General features: G+C 33.0%; 1 protein-coding gene across 5 annotated transcripts in view; it reads left to right on the top strand.

Moving 5' to 3' along the window:
- LOC138694994 (inositol 1,4,5-triphosphate receptor associated 1-like) overlaps positions 1-22,090 on the top strand; it is a 383,890-nt gene that overhangs the window by 326,508 nt on the left and 35,292 nt on the right. For all 5 annotated transcript variants that reach the window (XR_011331033.1, XM_069819250.1, XM_069819251.1 and 2 more), the window contains one exon: positions 4,618-4,645. Coding sequence is in view for 4 of the 5 variants with exons in the window: in XM_069819250.1 (XP_069675351.1) it covers positions 4,618-4,645 (28 nt within the window). In the remaining variant the exon portion in view is untranslated. The remainder of the gene's footprint in view (positions 1-4,617; positions 4,646-22,090) is intronic.

The raw sequence follows: 22,090 nt of genomic DNA, 5'->3' as shown, positions 1-22,090 counted from the left end.
TGTGACTTGGAATTGTGGTTTTCTGTTAACGTACACAGTGACATATATTATGCAAATCTAGTGTTTCAGGTGAAGCTCCCTGTAAAGCAGGTTTGAATAATTTCACAAACGTGTGCACTCGATGTGGGTCTCTGGCGTTTCGTCAGCCCACGCGAGTTGTGTGGATATAAAGGGAAAAGTTGAGACGGTGTCGGGTGGAGTTCCCGGGTAGCTCAGTTGGTAGAGCGCTGGTACGTTCAACCAGAGATCCCGGGATCGATACCCGGCCCCGGAACAATTTTTCCCTTGAAATTATTCATATCTGATTTACAGGGAGCTTTACCTGAAAGACTAGATTTGCATAAATGTTCAAAAGTGACAGAAAAGTCTGTAGATTAAGGTGATATACCTGGTTTGTCTAAAAAATAAAAATTAAGATTTGTAACAATGGGTTAAGATTTGTAACAATATGAACCTCGTACTAAATCCATTCTAAGAATAGAATTAGGAAAAATAGTAAAGAACTAAATTGTTTAGTGAAACCATAATAGTAATATACGTTACAAGAGCGGTATGTTGACGTTTTCATGTTCGAGGAAAAGTTTGAAAAAGCGAAACGTAGTTGAGCTTTTTTAATATCCGAGAACATGAAAACAAACATACCGCTCGTGTATCGTACATTATTTTGTGCGAAGATCGTTTATTACATACCTGAAAGACGAATTTCTAATTAGTTGCAATGAAATCTCCATCTTGGTTTCTGTTTAATGACGGCAACTTTAGAAAACAAAAATATCTATACTCCAGCAGGCCGTGATATACGTCTGTCTTCCCTCCCCCCCCCCCAGTCTATAAATGCGAGCTTAAAACAAACGGTAAGGTTATGTAATGATTTATTTTTCATTTTAATATTTTAACAATATTATTTATATAACATATTGCAGTAACAACATCGGCATCTGAAGTCTTGTTGATTTTTTTCACGGCTTCCTTAATGTTACTTGTATCAGGAATACAATAGCTTTCGTGGAGTAGTAGACTTTACTTAATTTTTGCAAATATTTAAAAACAATAATTAACATTGCAATTAAGGTGAAATTGCAGTGGTAAGTTTCCAATTTATAATTATTACTATGTTAAACGTCTCTAAAAATAATATGTTAAAAGCCTAAAGCAGTAAAATGAATGTCGCGCTTAAGCGGTAAGAAGAGGGAAATTGTTATGTGTGTTAGGTTGGGAATACTGAATGTGGTATTTCACACTTACCGTGTATTAGTTCTGTGCGGAAAACAAGCAAATACGCACGATCTAGCACAAAATATAATGTGAATTGTGTCATTTTCGTAACACTGTTTATTTCTTCCGTTATCTTTATCATTTATTTCATTAATGATCAGTATTTAAAGGAAAAGTTAGACTTAAAATTTTGGTCAGTACTTAAGAAGGTTCTTGTATAAAAATTCTTAATCATAGAATGCGCTGCGAACTGTATTTATAGATGGTTGGAAGGAATTTGTTCGTGATGTGGTTGCCATGGACTTGGGAGTTCGGGTGCACAGAAATAATTGCCATTGTATGGGCTTTACTAGCTTCTATTGATACACGATCACGTCCTTCAGTTCAAGTATTTTATCACGGTTGAAGCACTTTCCAGTATCTATACTCTGAATGGAAATATCTGATAAAAATCACTGAACAGTTATTGACTAATTACAATTCATTGTCTGAAATCAATGAATACAGACATGTTTAATTATTTGTCCTCATAAATGAAACGATTAACTTAATTCATATAATAAAGTTCAAGAGAAAACTAGTAGCAGTGACTGTTTTAGTGAAAACTGAATGGCGGTGATGTATTGCACTTTGTTTGGGGTTGAAGTTAAGTTTTTGCAGCAGTTAAGCATGCAACTAGGAGGCATGTGGCCAGTCTGGAGGTAAGAGGACGTCCTTTTATCACCATAGTAACAGTACAGCGTTGTCTGTACAATGGAGTGGATCTGTTAATGTATATTATGCATATAAATGTGTGTAATATATTGCTCCTATGTGTTATTACGTGAAAATACTTGTATTAATCTGCAAGTTATTATTTAAGAAATTAAGAACTTTTCTTATATGTATTTTTTAAAGTATTATTAGCAACAGAATCGTAAATTTTACTTCATTGGAGAAAGTACTGTGGTGATGAAAAAAATCTGTTTCGATATTTTCGCGGACATAAACTTTTCAGCACCCTCATACCAAAAAAGTGGTTTTGGGCAAGTCGTCTGTCCGTCCACTGTATACAGCGAAATCTCCTAAATTATTTGTCGATTTTGACGTGTTATTGTAACGTTTTGACATAAAAGATTTCATGAGAGATCGTGCGTATTTGCTTGGTTTCCACACAAAACCAATCCGCGGAAAGTCTAAAATTCCACATTCAGTATTCCCAACTTAACATACATAACAATTTCCCTCTTCTTACCGCTTAAGTGACATATTGATTTTACTGCTTTAGGCTTTTAACATATTATTTTTAGAGACGTTCAATATAGTAATAATTATAAATTGGAAACTTACCACTGCAATTTCACCTAAATTGCACTGTTAATTATTGTTTTTAAATATTTGCAAAAATTAAGTAAACTCTACAACTCCACTAAAATTATTGCATTCCTGATACAAGTAACATTAAGGAAGCCGTGAAAAAATCAACAAGATTCCAGATTCATCATAGACTGGGGGAAGAAAAAGACAGACGTAGGCCTATATCACGGCCTACTGGAGTATAGTAAACACAGAAAACATTTTAAAGCAACAGTGTTGAAGATAGATATTTTTGTTTTGCAAATTTGCTGTCATTGAACAGAAACCAAGAAACCGGAAACCGGAAATTGACATAATTTAATGGCTGCATAAAGGAGTAGAAATGGAGTTCCTAATTATTTCTAAAGGGAACACATTATTACACTGATTGAACTAGAGGCTGTATGGGGAAATTTTTCTGCAAATATTTCAATTTCTCTTGCCTTGCAGACTATAAGATAGTTGTTTAAGAATTGATTAAATAAAGCTTATCTAGTTGCATGGTACTATTACCTACACCTGACTCACCATAATCATCGTCACTACCACCATTAGCACCTTTCTACAATCGTCATCACAACTATCATTGTAATCGTCACCAGTCACCTAACCACCACCACAACATTACACACCCCGAATATTACTTTCTCTACCTCAACCACCATAACTACCAAAGCTACCATTTTCGTCAATACCAGAATCATCATAACCACAACAATCATCATTACAACCACCACATCACCAATACAAAGTACCACAATCACCATCACACTTACATAGCCAACATTACTATCACCGTCATAATCATCAATATCGTCACCATGACCCTCACTCATCATCATAATCAACATTCACCACCATGACCATTACCACTGTGACCCTTTCATACTATGACCATTACTCACAACCATTACCATTACCCAAAACCATGGCAATAACCACTGACCATTACTCACCACCATGACCATTATCATTATGACCATTACTCAAAACCATGACCATAACCACTGACCATTACTCAAAACCATGACCATAACCACTGACCATTACTCAAAACCATGACCATAACCACTGACCATTACTCAAAACCATGACCATAACCACTGACCATTACCACTGATCATTAATTACTAGCATGGGCTTTCACACTATGACCATTACTCACAACCATGACCATAACCACTGACCATTACCACTGATCATTAATTACTAGCATGGGCTTTCACACTATGACCATTACTCAAAACCATGACCATAACCACTGACCATTACCACTGATCATTAATTACTAGCATGGGCTTTCACACTATGACCATTACTCACAACCATTACCATCACCACTATGACCATTACCACCATGACCATTACTCACCACCATGACCATTACCAATATGACCATTACTCTTGATATTAGAGGAAAAAAATTCGCTCCGGCGCCGGGGATCGAACCCGGGTCCTTGGTTCTACGTACCAAGCGCTCTAACAATTGAGCTACGCCGAAGTTCAATCCACAGCACCGGATCGAATTCCTCTCCTCCAGTGTTTTTCCCTTTGTGGCCTGACTCCAAGTTCGACATAAATGTTGACATCTATATTAAGTCAACTGTCATTATACAAGGAGCGCACTCAATTGAGTGACTTGGTGGCCGGGATTCCACAGTAATATGTACTGTTGCTCGAAGAATCTAAGTAAAGGTAATTTTTGGTCCTACAGAATATATATGTTATGGTAACAATTGATATTAGAGGAGAAAAATTCGTTCCGGTGCTGTTGATTGAACTTCGGCGTAGCTCAATGGTTAGAGCGCTTAGTACGTAGTACCAAGGACCCGTGTTCGATTCCCGGTGCCGGAGCGAATGATCGATAATCAGGACCATGTGCCTTTTCTTGCTATACTGACAATTCCAGATGGTCAACATCGCAATTTCTCCTGGGAGCTGAGATTGGAGAAGGATATATTATGTCAGTGACAGCTGTTGATAATATCTGTCATTAATTAAATGATATGCACTCTATATCCTATCTGTCCAAGTATTAACATTTGTGTGGTTTCTGTTTCTTTACAGTGACGTGTTATCTGAGCAGGATATCGAGGTAAGCTGGATTCACATGTTACAAAATAATGATAAAGATTTAATTATATCGAATGATAAGAGAGAATGAAACCTTCTGCTGATATTAAACAGTGGAAAGCTTGAGATCATTCACACACTGATTAATATCTTGATGTACCGACGGAAGCTACAGTCAGACAAAGAACTCGTTCGCAGTGGCAGTTTACCAGGTCACGTGAGTGAAGTCTCTTAGACTTGAAATTTATTCTTTCTGTTTTGGATTTCTGGTTAGTTTTCCCAGTAGAAAACAAAATGTCGCTATGAGACCTGAGACAAATGGTAGCAGAGAATTCTTCAAAGTACATATGTGCATAATCTAGCAGTTTTTTCCCCGAATTATGTTCATGTCTGTACAAAATACAAATCAGTAATGGTAAAAAATTGATGCAGTTAATAAGAATTGCCTTCCGGTAGTGTCCTATTATATTGTATTGTATTGTATTGTATTGTATTGTATTGTATTTATTAACATTCCATGGTATTCATACATGCTTACAGCTAGAATATGGAACAAGTCAAAAAACTTAATACTATTATAAAATCTTAATTTATAGTCACAGTCTAGATGAAATATATACAGACGAGATTTACAATACAGTCTACTAGTACAACACAAAGTTTTAGTATCAATTTCATGAAGTGTTATTGAATGTCATGAATTCACCTACAAAATTGAAGGCGTGAGAAATTAGGTACTTCTTTAATTTGGCCCTAAATAATTTTATGTTTTCAGTTTCATTTTTTATATCGATAGGGAGGCTATTAAAAATGTTTACTGCCATATAACGCACTCCTTTTTGATAGCACGATAGACTTGCCGATGGAGTATGAAAGTCTTTTTTTTTGACGTGTATTTATGCTATGAACTGTTGAATTAGTTACAAAGTTTTCACGATTACATACGAGGAAGACTATTAATGAAAAGATATACTGACAAGCCATGGGCATTATTTGTAGTTTTTTGAAAATAGTCCTACACGATTCCCTAGATTTGGCATCTACTATTATTCTAATTACTCTTTTTTGTAATAGAAATATATTGTTACTATCTGTGGAATTTCCCCAGAATATTATTCCAAAACTCATTACCGAGTGGAAGTATGCAAAGTATATTGTTCTTAAGGTATTGATATTTACTGTCTTTTGCATAGATCTAATAGCAAAACAAGCTGAATTTAGTTTGAGGGTAATTTCTTTAATATGATTTTTCCAATTTAACACATTATCGATTTTTAAGCCAAGAAATTTGGTTGTTGTTGTTTCTAATAGGGATCTATTATTAATTATTGCGCTAGAAATTTGCGAGGTTGAATTTGGACAGGATTTAAATTGAATTATGTTAGTTTTGTTACAATTTAATACTAATTTATTGACTGAGAACCAGTCACATATTTTGAAGAGAATACTTGTGTCATCTGCAAATAATATGGGATGACCTACATCTTTTATAAGGGGGGCAAGATCATTTATAAACACTAGAAAGCATATATGGAGAAATTTCGAGAAAACAGAATTTGACGGATTGTTTTCAAAGATTAATACCATAAAGCAGTTGAATCATTGCTGTCGGAATAAGATGGGGTAAAAAATTAGCTACGTATAGCCTATGAAGTACACATGGCAGAATAAATAAATTGTATGCTAAATGACCTCAATACTCGTACATGAATCTATTATGGACAAATATCTACCGGTATATGTTATCGTTATGGAAATAATGAAATCTATATCCTATCGACTGTAATAATTCACTTCCAAGTGACTTAATCATATTATTTATTTCTTCTATTGTTTTGTTTAACTTAATTATGAGTTATAGTGGATTAAACATTCAGAAAATACATTTATTACAATATTTCACATTTATTTTTCCACTAAATATTTAGAAAATATATTTATCATGTCAATAATATTCAGGGATGTATTTTTATACTTATACTAATTACGTGTAGGCCCTATTGTTGCACTAAATATTTAGAAGATACATTAAATTTATTGTTGTACTAAATATTAAAAAAACATTTTATTGTTGTACTAAATATTTAGAAAATACTTTATTGTTCTGCTAGATATTAAAAAATATATGTGTTATTGTACTAAATATGTACAAGATACATTAACTTTATTAATATACTAAATATTTAGAAAACATTTTATTGTACTAAATATTTAGAAGGTACTTTAAAGTTATTATTATACTTACTAAATATTTAGAAATATTTCAGTGTTGTACTAAATGAAAGATGATACATTAAATTTATTGCTGTACTAAATATTTAGGAAATATTTCATTGTTGAATTAAATATTTAGAAAACATATTAAATTTACTGTTGTACTAAATATTTAGAAAATATTTCATTGTTGTACTAAATTTTCAGAAGATACATTAAATTTATTGTTGTACTAAATATTTATAAAATATTTTATTGTTGCATTAAATACTTAGAAGATTGATTAAATTTATTATTATACTAAATATTTAGAAAATATTTTATTGTACTAAATATTTAGAAGATAGATTAAATTTATTATTGTACTCAAGGCCTTTAACTCTGCCAAAAAAGCATTATTATTATTATTATTATTATTATTATTATTATAATAATAATTATTATTATTATTATTATTATTATTATTATTATTATTATTATTATTATTATTATTAAATTTTTAGAAGGTAGATCAAATTTATTGTTGTACTAAATATTTAGAAGGTAGATTAAATTTATTATTGTACTAAATATTTATAAAATATTTTATTGTTGCACTAAATATTTAGAAGATAGATTAAATTTATTATTGTACTAAATATTTATTAAATGTTTTATTGTTACACTAAATATTTAGAAGATAGATTAAATTTATTATTGTACTAAATATTTATTAAATGTTTTATTGTTACACTAAATATTTAGAAGATAGATTAAATTTATTATTGTACTAAATATTTAGAAGATAGATTAAATTTATGATTGTACTAAATATTTATTAAATGTTTTATTGTTACACTAAATATCTAGAAGATAGATTAAATTTATTATTATACTAAATATTTAAAAGATAGATTAAATTTATTATTGTACTAAATATTTATTAAATGTTTTATTGTTACACTAAATATTTAGAAGATAGATTAAATTTATTATTGTACTAAATATTCAGAAGATAGATTAAATTTATTATTGTACTAAATATTTATTAAATGTTTTATTGTTACACTAAATATTTAGAAGATATATTAAATTTATTATTGTACTAAATATTTAGAAGATAGATTAAATTTATTATTGTACTAAATATTTAGAAGGTAGATTAAATTTATTATTGTACTAAATATTTAGAAAATATTTTACTGTTGCTCTGATTGAGTGAAAGAGAAGGCCTCACGGCCTTTAACTCTGCCAAAAAAGCATTATTATTATTATTATTATTATTATTATTATTATTATTATTATTATTATTATTATTATTATTATTGTTATTATTAAATTTTTAGAAGATAGATTAAATTTATTGTTGTACTAAATATTTAGAAGGTAGATTAAATTTATTATTGTACTAAATATTTATAAAATATTTTATTGTTGCACTAAATATTTAGAAGATAGATTAAATTTATTATTGTACTAAATATTTATTAAATGTTTTATTGTTTTACTAAATATTTAGAAGCTAAATTACATTTATTGTTGCACTAAATATTTAGAAAATACATTTATTGTTACACCACATTATTGCAATAAATATTAAGGGGATAGATTTATTGTAGTAAAAATGACTACGGTTATTTAGAAAATATTTTTATTGTTTCACTAAATGTTTAGAAGATATTTATTGTTGCATTAAATATTTAGAAGATAAATTTATTGTTGTACCAAAGCTTTACATTGTGTGAGTAAGGAATCTGCTGAACAGTTCACCTATGACATTCATATTAATAGATTTATGTTCTCATTCAATGTTTTGTGTCACAGATAGAAATATCCATAGATCCCTTCATTCATGGAAGACTCAATCTATTTTTGGCTGTTTAGTTTCCAGTTCAGTTCTGACTTAAATATTTTTTCTACTTCTGCCCTGGTGCTGTGTAATCCTGCAATATATTATCTGTGTTTTGAATTTTGAACTGGATATTTGGCAGTTTGACTCATCCATGTATATGGCCGTCAAGATTCTTTTTATGTGATGAGTTGCACACTTGTGCATGTATATGTTCCCAAGTCACTTTCCGACGAACGCTATTTCCTGAATCATGAAGGTTAAGCAAGCCGTATATTTTTGTTAAAATTGTTTCTCATTTCCATGTAATTAATCACATATTTTCGTACATAGTTCTCACGGGCATCTTGTGCAACACGTGAAACACATTGTTCGTCGAAAGGCCATGTTCTCTTTATGTGAATAATTTAATTCAGCACTCTTCCCACACTGGGACATGGTGTTGAGTGATTCCATACACAAACCTTCAACAAGAAAGCTAACTCTGTCAAGGAGCGGTAAAGGGAATCCAAACTCATACGTAGACTTCTGATAGACAAGAAAGAATGTAAATGTGTAGTTTTTGTCATACAGAAAACCCCACTGATAGAATTATCATTATTTTTAAACCTGAAATGAAATAGAAAAATAATCTTCTTCAAGATATATTGAAAAGTAGCATCCATACCAACGCTGAGACAGTGGCGTATCAGAATTTCTTGGGGAGTGAATGCCAACCAAATTATTCAATTTTTCATTTCTCGCTAAGTGAATTTGAAAGAAAGGGTAGACCTACTCTTACGCCACAAAATATAGATTTCTATATTTTTACAAAATATAGATTTATTGTCTTAGAATTTATAAAACAGTTATATTACCGGTTGTTCTTTATGTTTGTGAAACTTGGACTCTCACTTTGAGAGAGGAACATAGGTTAAGGGTGTTTGAGAATAAGGTGCTTAGGAAAATATTTGGGGCTAAGAGGGATGAAGTTACAAAAGAATGGAGAAAGTTGCACAACACAGAACTGCACGGATTGTATTCTTCACCTGACATAATTAGGAACATTAAATCCAGACGTTTGAGATGGGCAGGGCATGTAGCACGTATGGGCGAATCCAGAAATGCATATAGAGTGTTAGTTGTGAGGCCGGAGGGAAAAAGACCTTTAGGGAGGCCGAGAGTAGATGGGAACATAATATTAAAATTGATTTGAGTGAGGTGGGATATGATGATAGAGAATGGATTAATCTTGCTCAGGGTAGAGACCGATGGCGGGCTTATGTGAGGGCGGCAATGAACCTCCGGGTTCCTTAAAAGCCAGTAAGTGTAGATTTATTGTCAGACTCCAAAGCAGCTATTCTATCAATAATCTCTAAACACACACCTTCATCTCAAACAGCAGAAATAACTAAAATGCTCTCTCAATTAATATCACTCAATAAAAGAATTGTATTCCAATGGATATCATCCCATCGTGGAATCCTGGGAAACGAGAATGCGGATGCTTTAGCAAAGAAGGGCAGCACTGCTACTTACAGACCTGTTACTAAATCTACGTATTACTATGTGAAAATATTTATTAAATCTACATACTTAGACTTCAACAAACAAAATTTGATAACACAATCCCAAGGGAAAAAATGGAACTCTCTGCATCATAATCCACAGTTAATTCCCGATTGACCACGAAAATCGTCTGTAGCTGCATTTAGATTGGCAACAGGCCATGACTGTTTGGCCAAACACCTGCATAGAATTGAAATATATCAGTCCCCTAACTGCCCATTGTGCAACTCAAGCCAAGAAATGGATTCGGAACACCTCAAAATCTGTGCTTCAGTGGCTGGCCATGATAATATCTTTGAAAAATATTGGAGTGCAAGAGGTCAAATGACTTTGTCAAACGCCTGGCATTAGAAAACAACAACAAAATATAGATTTCTGAATATACATTTTCAGAATTTCTGATAACGAAGGAAGTTGTTTTGGGCAGATTCTGTTCATATTCAGGATCTACGAGTCAGTTATGAAATATAATACATTTTATTTTAAAACATATTTGATATCAATAACAATGTACACTACTCCGCCGATTTAGAAGAATGCGTTATAAAGAAAGCAGCAAAACAGTACAACGTGGTCTGTAGTTGTGACGAGAATCCAAGCCCCCGTCCACACCTGTGGAGTAACGGTCAGCGCGTCTGGCCGCGAAACCAGGTGGCCCGGGTTCGATTCCCGGTCGGTGCAAGTTACCTGGTTCAGGTTTTTTCCGGGGTTTTCCCTCAACCCAATATGAGCAAATGCTGGATAACTTTCGGTGCTGGACCCCGGACTCATTTCACCGGCATTATCACCTTCATCACATTCAGACGCTAAATAACCTTAGATGTTGATAAAGCGTCTTAAAATAACCTACTAAAATAAATCCAAGCCCCCGCTTTCCTGTAAGGCCTCATGTCATAAACACTTTCAAGTCTGAGTATTTCTGACAAAGTAAATATTATTCAACGCCTTGAAAGCGGTACAAATGTTAAGAATATTCTGGAGAGAGTAAGATATTTATTTATTTTTTTCTTTTTCTTTCTTTATTTAATGCTTTATTTAATCCTTTATTCATTGATTTATTTCTTTATTTATTCCTTCCTTCATTCATTCTTTCATTTCTTCTTTCATTCCTACTTTCCTTTCTTCATAAATTCATTTCTTAATTTATTCCCTAATTCATTAATTCATTCATTTACTCCTTTATTTATTTATTTATTTATTTATTTATTTATTTATTTATTTATTTATTTATTTATTTATTTATTTATTTGTTTATTCATTCATTAATTTTATTATTATATTACGTATATATTTTTTCTAAAAATAAAATTAATTTGTATTAACATTGTATCAGATTCGCTTTTTTTTAAATGAATTAACAACTCTTAAATAATATTCCAACAACTCTTAAATACCATTCCCGTAACGATCGATTTTTTTACTGCACATAACACTTTCCCACTCTACCTCTAAAGATAATCCTTACCGATTGCAGGGGACTTGCTCCGCGTGTTATATATAAGTAGGTAAACATTGGCTTTCTTGGAATGTAGGCTTCCACGGCCGGTGTCATAGAGATCGATGTTATCCGGGCTAAAGGGCCGTGGTCTGTTGGAGCTGTTGCTACCATACGTTTCGTCTGCTGCTCTAGCAGACATCATCAGTGGCTTTCTACTATATCGACGGAGCAGTGTATTGTACTTAAAAACGAGTGATTTTCCGCATTTCATTTTTATATTACGTAAAATTATTTAATAAATGAAACGTTATAACAGTATCAAATAAACAATTATCTCCTATGAAATATGAATTATTTCATACAGGATTGTTTCTGTAGATCTACTTTACATCATGTTTTCAGTTAGTCTACTCACGCGGTATAGGAGACTATGCAGATAGGCAAAGCTGTATATTTCTTAAAGGATTAGTGGTAACTAGTTCTAAACCCTGCTTTTGTGCGCAGGAAAATTTCTAACAAGCGATTGTGTACTGTTTTAATTATAGTACTATTTTCTTGTAGGTATTTACAGTACGATTATTTCGCGGGTGCTCGTGTATGAATTGGCTACACTGGAATAAGTACAGATTTGAACTATCCACAATTACTTTCCTCTTGTGTTAAAGGTGTTAGGTCATTCTTCCATCTGTGATGCATTTACAGTGCTCCATAGTTTGTGACAAAAGGGTTTTGTTCAGTACCAAAGGAGAGAAGTTTACATACCTTGCAAATTGACTTAACCCCCTTTACACGAGCACCCGCGATTTAATCCTGACAGTCGCCGGAGATGTGCGCGTGGGACAGGCGAGTCCATTTAGTTACGTCAAGGGGTGTTTGGGTTATTCACTCGCTTGCCTTTACCGACCGCTCGCCCTATCTCTACTCCGGAACTCTCCCCACTCCTCCTATTACTTCCCCTCTTTCGCATCGCTGAGCTGTCAGGACTAAATAATCTGTCTGTACCTATGTTGTTTACATTCCTCATAAGTTCACGGTACCACACGTTACCTGGTTATTATACAAACAAAAGAAAAAAAATGCTGTAATGATTAATTACTGCACTAATACTGTAAGTAAAATGATCACAAAGTAAATCTTCTCTTAGACTTTTCCGGTATTAAATCAGTACAACTGTTTCTCCATGCCGCTTCAATCTCTTCATCCTCTGACACGTCAACTAATACTTCTGCGGTTGTCATCACAAAATTGTTTCAATAAAATGTAACTTAATATATTACTTTATCCACGTTGGTTTGATAATGGATAGGCCTACTTATCCATCGTCATATCACCATGGTAATGACATTCATTACCGCACGAGTGCGATAATAGCATTCATTACCGCACTGAGTGCGGTAATCATTTACATATCGCACTCAGTCAACGATGGTATCATGAACGCATTAAATGCAGTATTAAATAAATGCGGATAAAATATTGTTTGCAACTAGTGGGATGGACATAATTACCACTCTCATGTAATTACAAAACTGGGCTTACGCCTCGTTCTTGCAAAACACATTCGAACGGTAATGATGTTCATATCCCACTAGTTGCATAAATAACTATTCAAACGTCCAAATTTAACTGCATGAATAAACATTGAATTGACTGTTTACACTGAAACAAGAGAAGCGACGTAGTGTCCTAGCAACGACATGCAAATGTTTGTCATTGCTGTAATTTTTAGTTACGAAAGAACTTGCTCATTAATATTTTAATTAATTTAAATGGCGATCATACAAAAATAGTGTGCAATACACATGTGTATCAACAGCCCCTCGGAAATGGAAAAAGAACTTCAATTCGTCTCGCTTTTTTTTCTTTCAAACTTTTCCTCGATTTTGTTACAACGCGTTTACTATACTACCTGTATCGCAATATACTATTACAACTGAATCTTCAACAGTTTGATTGATCGCATTACTAGTTATTCATCTAGAAATAAATACGCTTGTAATTTCCATTACAAACCACTAATATTTCTGAACATGTAGCCTATATATAGTAACTTTCGTTTATATACCTACCGATTTTCGTAATTTAATAATTATTGTTAAAATTATTACAAGGTTCGAATAGTTACTAGGTGGCCCGGGTTCGAATCCCGGTCGGGATAAGTTACCTGGTTGATGTTTTTTCCGGGTTTTCCCTCAACCCAATTTGAGCAAATGCGGGTAACTTTCGATGCTGGACCCCGGACTCATTTCACCGGCATTATCACCTTTACCTCATTCAGACGCTAAATAACCGAAGATGTTAATACAGCGTCGTAAAATAACCTACTTAAATAAAAAAAAATTAAAAAATCGAATAGTTATATTCTGTGGATTTTTACAAAATTAATTGAATATATCTACTTAAACTGTGCTAAATATAACATGAATATAATCATAATATTATGTTTGTGTAAATTAAGTTACGTCTCGATGAAGATCAGTATGGACTACAGAGGGTGCGAATTAAGATTTCTGATGATTGGAGGATAGAGTCCTAGATAGAGAATACATAAAATTATTAGTATCCTCATTCGATACAGCTCAACGCTTGGTCGCACTGAGTTGTCTTGCATCTTGTTCATAATAATAATTATATCATCTCTGAGCAGGCTTAAAAGATGTGTAATTTCTAAGTTATTGATTGTTGTCAGCTTGCCGTGATGATAATACATCAATATTATTTTCTTTGCTTACTTTGTACAGGGACATCATTTTATTTTTACTTCAACTTTTATTGTACCTGAGTTTTTGAATGTACTTCACTCCCACCCCTTCTACTAACGAAGTTCCAACTGTCCTCCACACAGAACCAAGGCCGCAGTACTGAGTTAGTGATTATAGTGCGTTTCAGAAATATGTTCACGTTCTCCAGTGACGAAAACTTCCAATATTGAATCATATTTTCGCACAGGTACTGTCGTCCGTTTGCCTACGTCGCATCCCGATTTCCCCCACCTGCTTCTGCTCGCTCCACTGTAAAGACTAGTGGCTGGGCTTTCTTAGCTCTTTTCTGAAAACATTAATTTCTGTTAGGAATTAATTGGACGTCTACGTAATATTATGCAACTGTTTAAAATAACTTAAATAAAAGGGCTTCGTTATGTAATTAACTGTCACGTGATTCCTCCCCCCCCTTTCTACGATCCTGCGACATACCCACTTGGACGGACAGTAGATTGCATATCTGAGTAATTTTATCTGTGCGGGTCGGGCAGAAGTGAAGATTGAATTTACAGTACGTAAGGTACTCTTTTATAGAGTAGGTACAGAATTATTTCAACATAAGTTACTAAGTATGAAGGACGGAACTGGTAATTGGAATTAGATGCAATAGTCTATAGTGCGATAATAGGCACAAAAGAACTGAAGCCTGTATCGAAATGAACGGCCACCATTTTCAAAAATGTGTTTAAATATCCATATTATGATTATTTTTCATTTTAACTTCATTCTCTATATCGTACGCTGATGTGCTGTAGACATTATAATATACACTGCATAATGAATACGTTCACATGGATAACTCAGTTCGTGAGTAAAAACACGTATTGTTAATACTGTACTGTATTTTGATTAAACAAAACCTAATGAAAATTATCACACTCAAAATCGCGATATTTCCTACTTTACGTAAATGGATGAACTGCTTTTCTTCCCTCCTGTACCTAGTAAAGTGATTTGCTTGTATATTACACCAGTATCATCGAACTCCAGTCGTGGGAGGAGGTAGCAAACGGTGTTTCCGGGTCTCAATCATTAATCCAAAGGTATAGCCAGGTTAATATTAAAAATGTTAGTAAAAATAAAATGATGTCCCTGTACTTTATTAGCCTTGGGACTAATGCCGGATGGTCTATGGCAAGTCCTCGGTCTCACTTCATTTCACTCCCTTTGGTGGGATTACCTGGTTGGGTTTTCCCCAACCATAAGGCAAATGCCGGGTAATCTTTTGGCGAATCCTCGGGCCTCACCTCATCTCATTACATCTCGCCAAAATATCGTAAAAAATTGTAGAAAATTGCAAAATTGTAAAACTTGTAAAATATTATAAATATTGTAATTGTAATCTTGTAAAATTTTGACTTCTTCCGCATCTTAAAGCTTCATTGCTAACGTACGATCTATGGAATAATACTTACTTACAAACGGCTTTTAAGGAACTCGCAGGTTCATTGCAGCCCTCACATAAGCGCGACATTGGTCTCTATCCTGTGCAAGATTAATCCAGTCTCTATCATCATATCCCATATCATTCAAATCCATTTTAATATTATATATCAGATGAAGAATACAATGCATGTAGTTCTCTATTCTTCTCTAACTTCATCTCTCTTAGTCCCAAATATTTTCCTAAGAATCTTATTCTCAAACACCCTTAATCTCTTTCCTTTCTCAAAGTGAGAGCCCAAGAAGTTCTATGAAATATAATAAATGAAATTAAATTTATAAAGTATACTCATATTAAAACAATTATATTTTGTGAGGGGGGATAGAAGTTATCCCTGGCAGAGATATTAATATGAATTTATGAGAGGGGAATAAATTTTCGACAAACACGGGAGGGGGAAATTCCTCCCATCCCCCCCTACCCCGTTAATTCGTACCCTGGGACTAAAGACGAAGATTCTTCAATATCTTTCATAATGGGGTTGTCATGTATAAGATACTTATACGAAGGAATAATATTGTGTTAGTACCCAATAAGTACAGACGCAGAAACAAAATTTGGGGAACCTGAGTTTTCCAAGTTTCAGTTATAACTAGACATCGGATTTTTAGGCACTAAAAATTGCAGTTTTAGGCGCCTAAAATGAGCTCAAAATTTGTAAAATTAGGCTCTATTTTAATGAAAATAGGCATTTTAGGCATATCAAGGTATCATACTTATTTCTTTCACTGAAATTTTTAGTTATACACTAAAATACGCACAAAAAAGTATGTTTAAACATTAAAAAAGAATACTATATTATATTTATAAACAGAGCTGCACAAATTTAATATATTGAAACTAATGAAATAATGATTATTGATATCAAGATTACTCATTTTAAGTTATTGAAATTCAGTTCCATGCTCAGACTTTATTATAATTATCTGCACAGTACACCACCAGAATTTTTTCTAAATTCTCCACAGTTAACCTTTGCCTTTTGTCACTGAGAATCATTTTGAAAGCAGAAAAACTTCTTTCAACCGAAACTGATGTGAGAGGCGCAAATTTTAAATTAGGTACAATAGAAACATCAATACTTACTGGAACATTTACACTTTCCCCCGATATCACTCTTGATACTTTTTCCAACAATGAAAATCCTACATTCTTATTTAATACGTTGTCCCACTTATTTTTAACTTTTTTCCCAGTTTCGCCCAAAGCAGAATGTATGTTCACTTGAGCTTCCTTTACTATTGCTATTTGGCTACAAAGAGATTGTTTTTCACGTTCTAATTGTTCAATGCTTGCAGGTATGAAAGAAAAGTTTGATGTTATGTAGGCAATATCGTTTTTCACTCGTGAGTCATTCAGACAATCTTTCACTGCTTTCACACACGCTGCACTATCAGTTTCAGGTAATTTATCAATAACTGTGACCACTTCTTTAAAATACTTAGAATAATACACCACTGACTGAATCCAGGTTCCCCATCGTGTAACAACCGGCTGAGGTGGGAGTGGGATATCTGGAAAGTTCTCTCTGAATATTGAAATCCTGGATGGGGCTTTACAAAAACATTTTTTTTGTGTTAGAAATAAATGAATTGACAAGAGGAAATTCATTCCGGATTGTTTCAGAAACCTTGTGAAGGCCATGTGCTAGACAGGTTACATGCGTGAGGTTAGGATAAAATGTTTTAAGAAGTGGAGCTGCAGCAACCATGTATGAGGCAGCATCAGTACAAAACAACAGAACTTTAGAATCGTCTATATTACCTGAGTATAAAGACTGTAGGCCTTTATTTACAAAATAAGCAATGGCTTGGCTATTCACTTTCGAAAGTTCCTTAACACATACAAGGTGTGGAATCGAAGGTCCATCAGGACTAAGTTTTCCAACTACCATATTTGCTATATACCTATTCATAGGATCTGAGGTTTCATCCACAGAGACCCATATGTAAGAATCACCTATATCCTCCCGAATGGAAGCTAAAGTTTCATTGTATATTCTGTCTAAGTAATTTTTTCTTAGGGTCGACTCAGATGGGATATTTTGTTTGCAGTATTTTTGTAAAAACTGTCTTAAAACCGGATTTTCAATTGCATTCCAGGGAATGTTAGCAGCAACGAACGCTCTGGTTAAATCAGCATAGAAATTGCTGCTGAGATAGGATGAAGTAGGCTGTGTTAGTAAAGTTTGTTGCAGTTGATTTTTCTGCTGAGCTTTAGGCTTATGAGTCGCTCCTTGCACATGCTGCTTTAGGTGGCACTTCTTTTTTTGCGAAATCTAAAAATTTAAAGTAAACTGAATTAAAATAAAATCCTAATTGTTGTATTGCCGTATTTCTATCACAAAGTTAGTGGGTTCGAACAATCAAAATTTTAATGATCTGCAAATACTTTAACTATCGGCATTTAAAAGGTTAAAGTGTAGTGGTCTTAAAAAGAATTATACCTCAGGATAGCTCAGTCAATGTATAAATATTACAGGCCTACTCATTAAAATTAATAGAATTTATATATTTCAACTATTGTTACATACCTGTTTGCTACAAATCTTGCAGAATATTATTTTTCCATCATAAGTGAATTCTGAATATTCTGTTAACCATTGCCGGATCAATGTAGATTTTGCACTTATATTTTTCGGCATTATCGCGTTAAACTTCACAGGAAAACGTCCTACCGCTCTAAACTTCTCAACACAAATAAGGTGACGGAAAGAGCAACTGTTAACGAGCATTTAAATGAACCGTTGTTATTGAGATTCAATTGGACAAAAATACAAAGTTCCACTTATTGTTGCATTTCCTGGTAGTGTTAACACTAGGAGGGCCATTCTTTTAAATATTTTGTAACGGTTTACCCTACTAATTCGCAGTTTTACGACTTTTCATAAATATTTCAAAAACACTCTTTCTCCAAAAATTGTGATTTTTATGACACTATGAAGGGCAGTACAGCTAATCGGTTTGAGACCGAAAACAGTCATTTTTATAGTATAGTATATCTCTGAATCGGTAGCAGCACATGTTGTGATTGTTGCCTGCTTCAAAACTAAGGTTGGTTCTTTGTCGGCATTTATGCCTCCAAACATGTTAAATTCGGTGAAATCTATTGCGAGTGCCGTGAGATTCAAAACATTTTGTTTCCTTTATCAACGGTTTCATGGCCGGTATGAAGCGAACTTTCCACTTTTTAAATGCCTTAAATTTCGCAGTGAATGCATGTATAAATTATAAAAAGTAAGAGTAAAATGCGAAACTTTACAGTGAGTTAGGCATTTTTAGGCGAATATTAACAAATTAGGCTCTAATAACCGTTTTAGGGCATTTTAGGGCACTATAAAACTCAATGGAATACCTTTCAATTTCCATGAAACACAAATATTAATAATTATTTTTACTTTTCTCCTAAAGAAACAAAATAGGCATTTGCCCTAGAATCCGATGTCTGGTTATAACATACTGCGCATTCTCAGTATGTTATAACTAGACATCGGATTTTTAGGCACTAAAAATTGCAGTTTTAGGCGCCTAAAATAAGCTCAAAATTTGTAAAATTAGGCTCTATTTTAATGAAAATAGGCATTTTAGGCACATCAAGGTATCATACTTATTTCTTTCACTGAAATTTTTAGTTATACACTAAAATACGCACAAAAAAGTATGTTTGAATATTAAAAAAGAATACTATATTATATTTATAAACAGAGCTGCACAAATTTAATATATTGAAACTAATGAAATAATGATTATTGATATCAAGATTACTCATTTTAAGTTATTGAAATTCAGTTCCATGCTCAGACTTTATTATAATTATCTGCACAGTACACCACCAGAATTTTTTTCTAAATTCTCCACAGTTAACCTTTGCCTTTTGTCACTGAGAATCATTTTGAAAGCAGGCGCAAAAATACAAAGTTCCACTTATTGTTGCATTTCCTGGTAGTGTTAACACTAGGAGGGCCATTCTTTTAAATATTTTGTAACGGTTTACCCTACTAATTCGCAGTTTTACGACTTTTCATAAATATTTCAAAAACACTCTTTCTCCAAAAATTGTGATTTTATGACACTCTGAAGGGCAGTACAGCTAATCGGTTTGAGACCGAAAACAGTCATTTTTATAGTATAGTATATCTCTGAATCGGTAGCAGCACATGTTGTGATTGTTGCCTGCTTCAAAACTAAGGTTGGTTCTTTGTCGGCATTTATGCCTCCAAACATGTTAAATTCGGTGAAATCTATTGCGAGTGTCGTGAGATTCAAAACATTTTGTTTCCTTTATCAATGGTTTCATGGCCGGTGTGAAGCGAACTTTCCACTTTTTAAATGCCTTAAATTTCGCAGTGAATGCATGTATAAATTATAAAAAGTAAGAGTAAAATGCGAAACTTTACAGTGAGTTAGGCATTTTTAGGCGAATATTAACAAATTAGGCTCTAATAACCGTTTTAGGGCATTTTAGGGCACTATAAAACTCAATGGAATACCTTTCAATTTCCATGAAACACAAATATTAATAATTATTTTTACTTTTCTCCTAAAGAAACAAAATAGGCATTTGCCCTAGAATCCGATGTCTGGTTATAACATACTGCGCATTCTCAGTATGTTATAACTAGACATCGGATTTTTAGGCACTAAAAATTGCAGTTTTAGGCGCCTAAAATAAGCTCAAAATTTGTAAAATTAGGCTCTATTTTAATGAAAATAGGCATTTTAGGCACATCAAGGTATCATACTTATTTCTTTCACTGAAATTTTTAGTTATACACTAAAATACGCACAAAAAAGTATGTTTGAATATTAAAAAAGAATACTATATTATATTTATAAACAGAGCTGCACAAATTTAATATATTGAAACTAATGAAATAATGGTTATTGATATCAAGATTACTCATTTTAAGTTATTGAAATTCAGTTCCATGCTCAGACTTTATTATAATTATCTGCACAGTACACCACCAGAATTTTTTTCTAAATTCTCCACAGTTAACCTTTGCCTTTTGTCACTGAGAATCATTTTGAAAGCAGGCGCAAAAATACAAAGTTCCACTTATTGTTGCATTTCCTGGTAGTGTTAACACTAGGAGGGCCATTCTTTTAAATATTTTGTAACGGTTTACCCTACTAATTCGCAGTTTTACGACTTTTCATAAATATTTCAAAAACACTCTTTCTCCAAAAATTGTGATTTTATGACACTCTGAAGGGCAGTACAGCTAATCGGTTTGAGACCGAAAACAGTCATTTTTATAGTATAGTATATCTCTGAATCGGTAGCAGCACATGTTGTGATTGTTGCCTGCTTCAAAACTAAGGTTGGTTCTTTGTCGGCATTTATGCCTCCAAACATGTTAAATTCGGTGAAATCTATTGCGAGTGTCGTGAGATTCAAAACATTTTGTTTCCTTTATCAATGGTTTCATGGCCGGTGTGAAGCGAACTTTCCACTTTTTAAATGCCTTAAATTTCGCAGTGAATGCATGTATAAATTATAAAAAGTAAGAGTAAAATGCGAAACTTTACAGTGAGTTAGGCATTTTAGGTGAATATTAACAAATTAGGCTCTAATAACCGTTTTAGGGCATTTTAGGGCTCTATAAAACTCTTTGAATACCTTTCAATTTCCATGAAACACAAATATTAAAATTATTTTTACTTTTCTCCTAAAGAAACAAAATAGGCATTTGCCCTAGAATCCGATGTCTGGTTATAACTAGAATTTTAAAAAGTCAGTGGATCCAAATTTTGTTTCTGCACATTCTCAGTATGTTATAACTGGAATTTTAAAAAGTCAGTGGATCCAAATTTTGTTTCTGCACATTCTCAGTATGTTATAACTGGAATTTTAAAAAGTCAGTGCATCCAAATTTTGTTTCTGCACATTCTCAGTATGTTATAACTGGAATTTTAAAAAGTCAGTGGATCCAAATTTTTTTCTGCACATTCTCAGTATGTTATAACTGGTATTTTAAAAAGTCAGTGGATCCAAATTTTGTTTCTGCACATTCTCAGTATGTTATAACTGGAATTTTAAAAAGCCAATGGATCCAAATTTTGTTTCTGCACATTCTCAGTATGTTATAAGTGGAATTTTAAAAAGTCAGTGGATCCAAATTTTGTTTCTACACAATCTCAGTATGTTATAACTGGAATTTTAAAAAGTCAGTGGATCCAAATTTTGTTTCTGCACATTCTCAGTATGTTATAACTGGAATTTTAAAAAGT

The sequence above is a fragment of the Periplaneta americana genome, chromosome 2 (genome assembly GCF_040183065.1).
Source record: "Periplaneta americana isolate PAMFEO1 chromosome 2, P.americana_PAMFEO1_priV1, whole genome shotgun sequence".
Taxonomy (NCBI): Eukaryota; Metazoa; Arthropoda; class Insecta; order Blattodea; family Blattidae; genus Periplaneta; species Periplaneta americana.
This window is presented reverse-complemented; position numbering and strand designations above follow the sequence as displayed.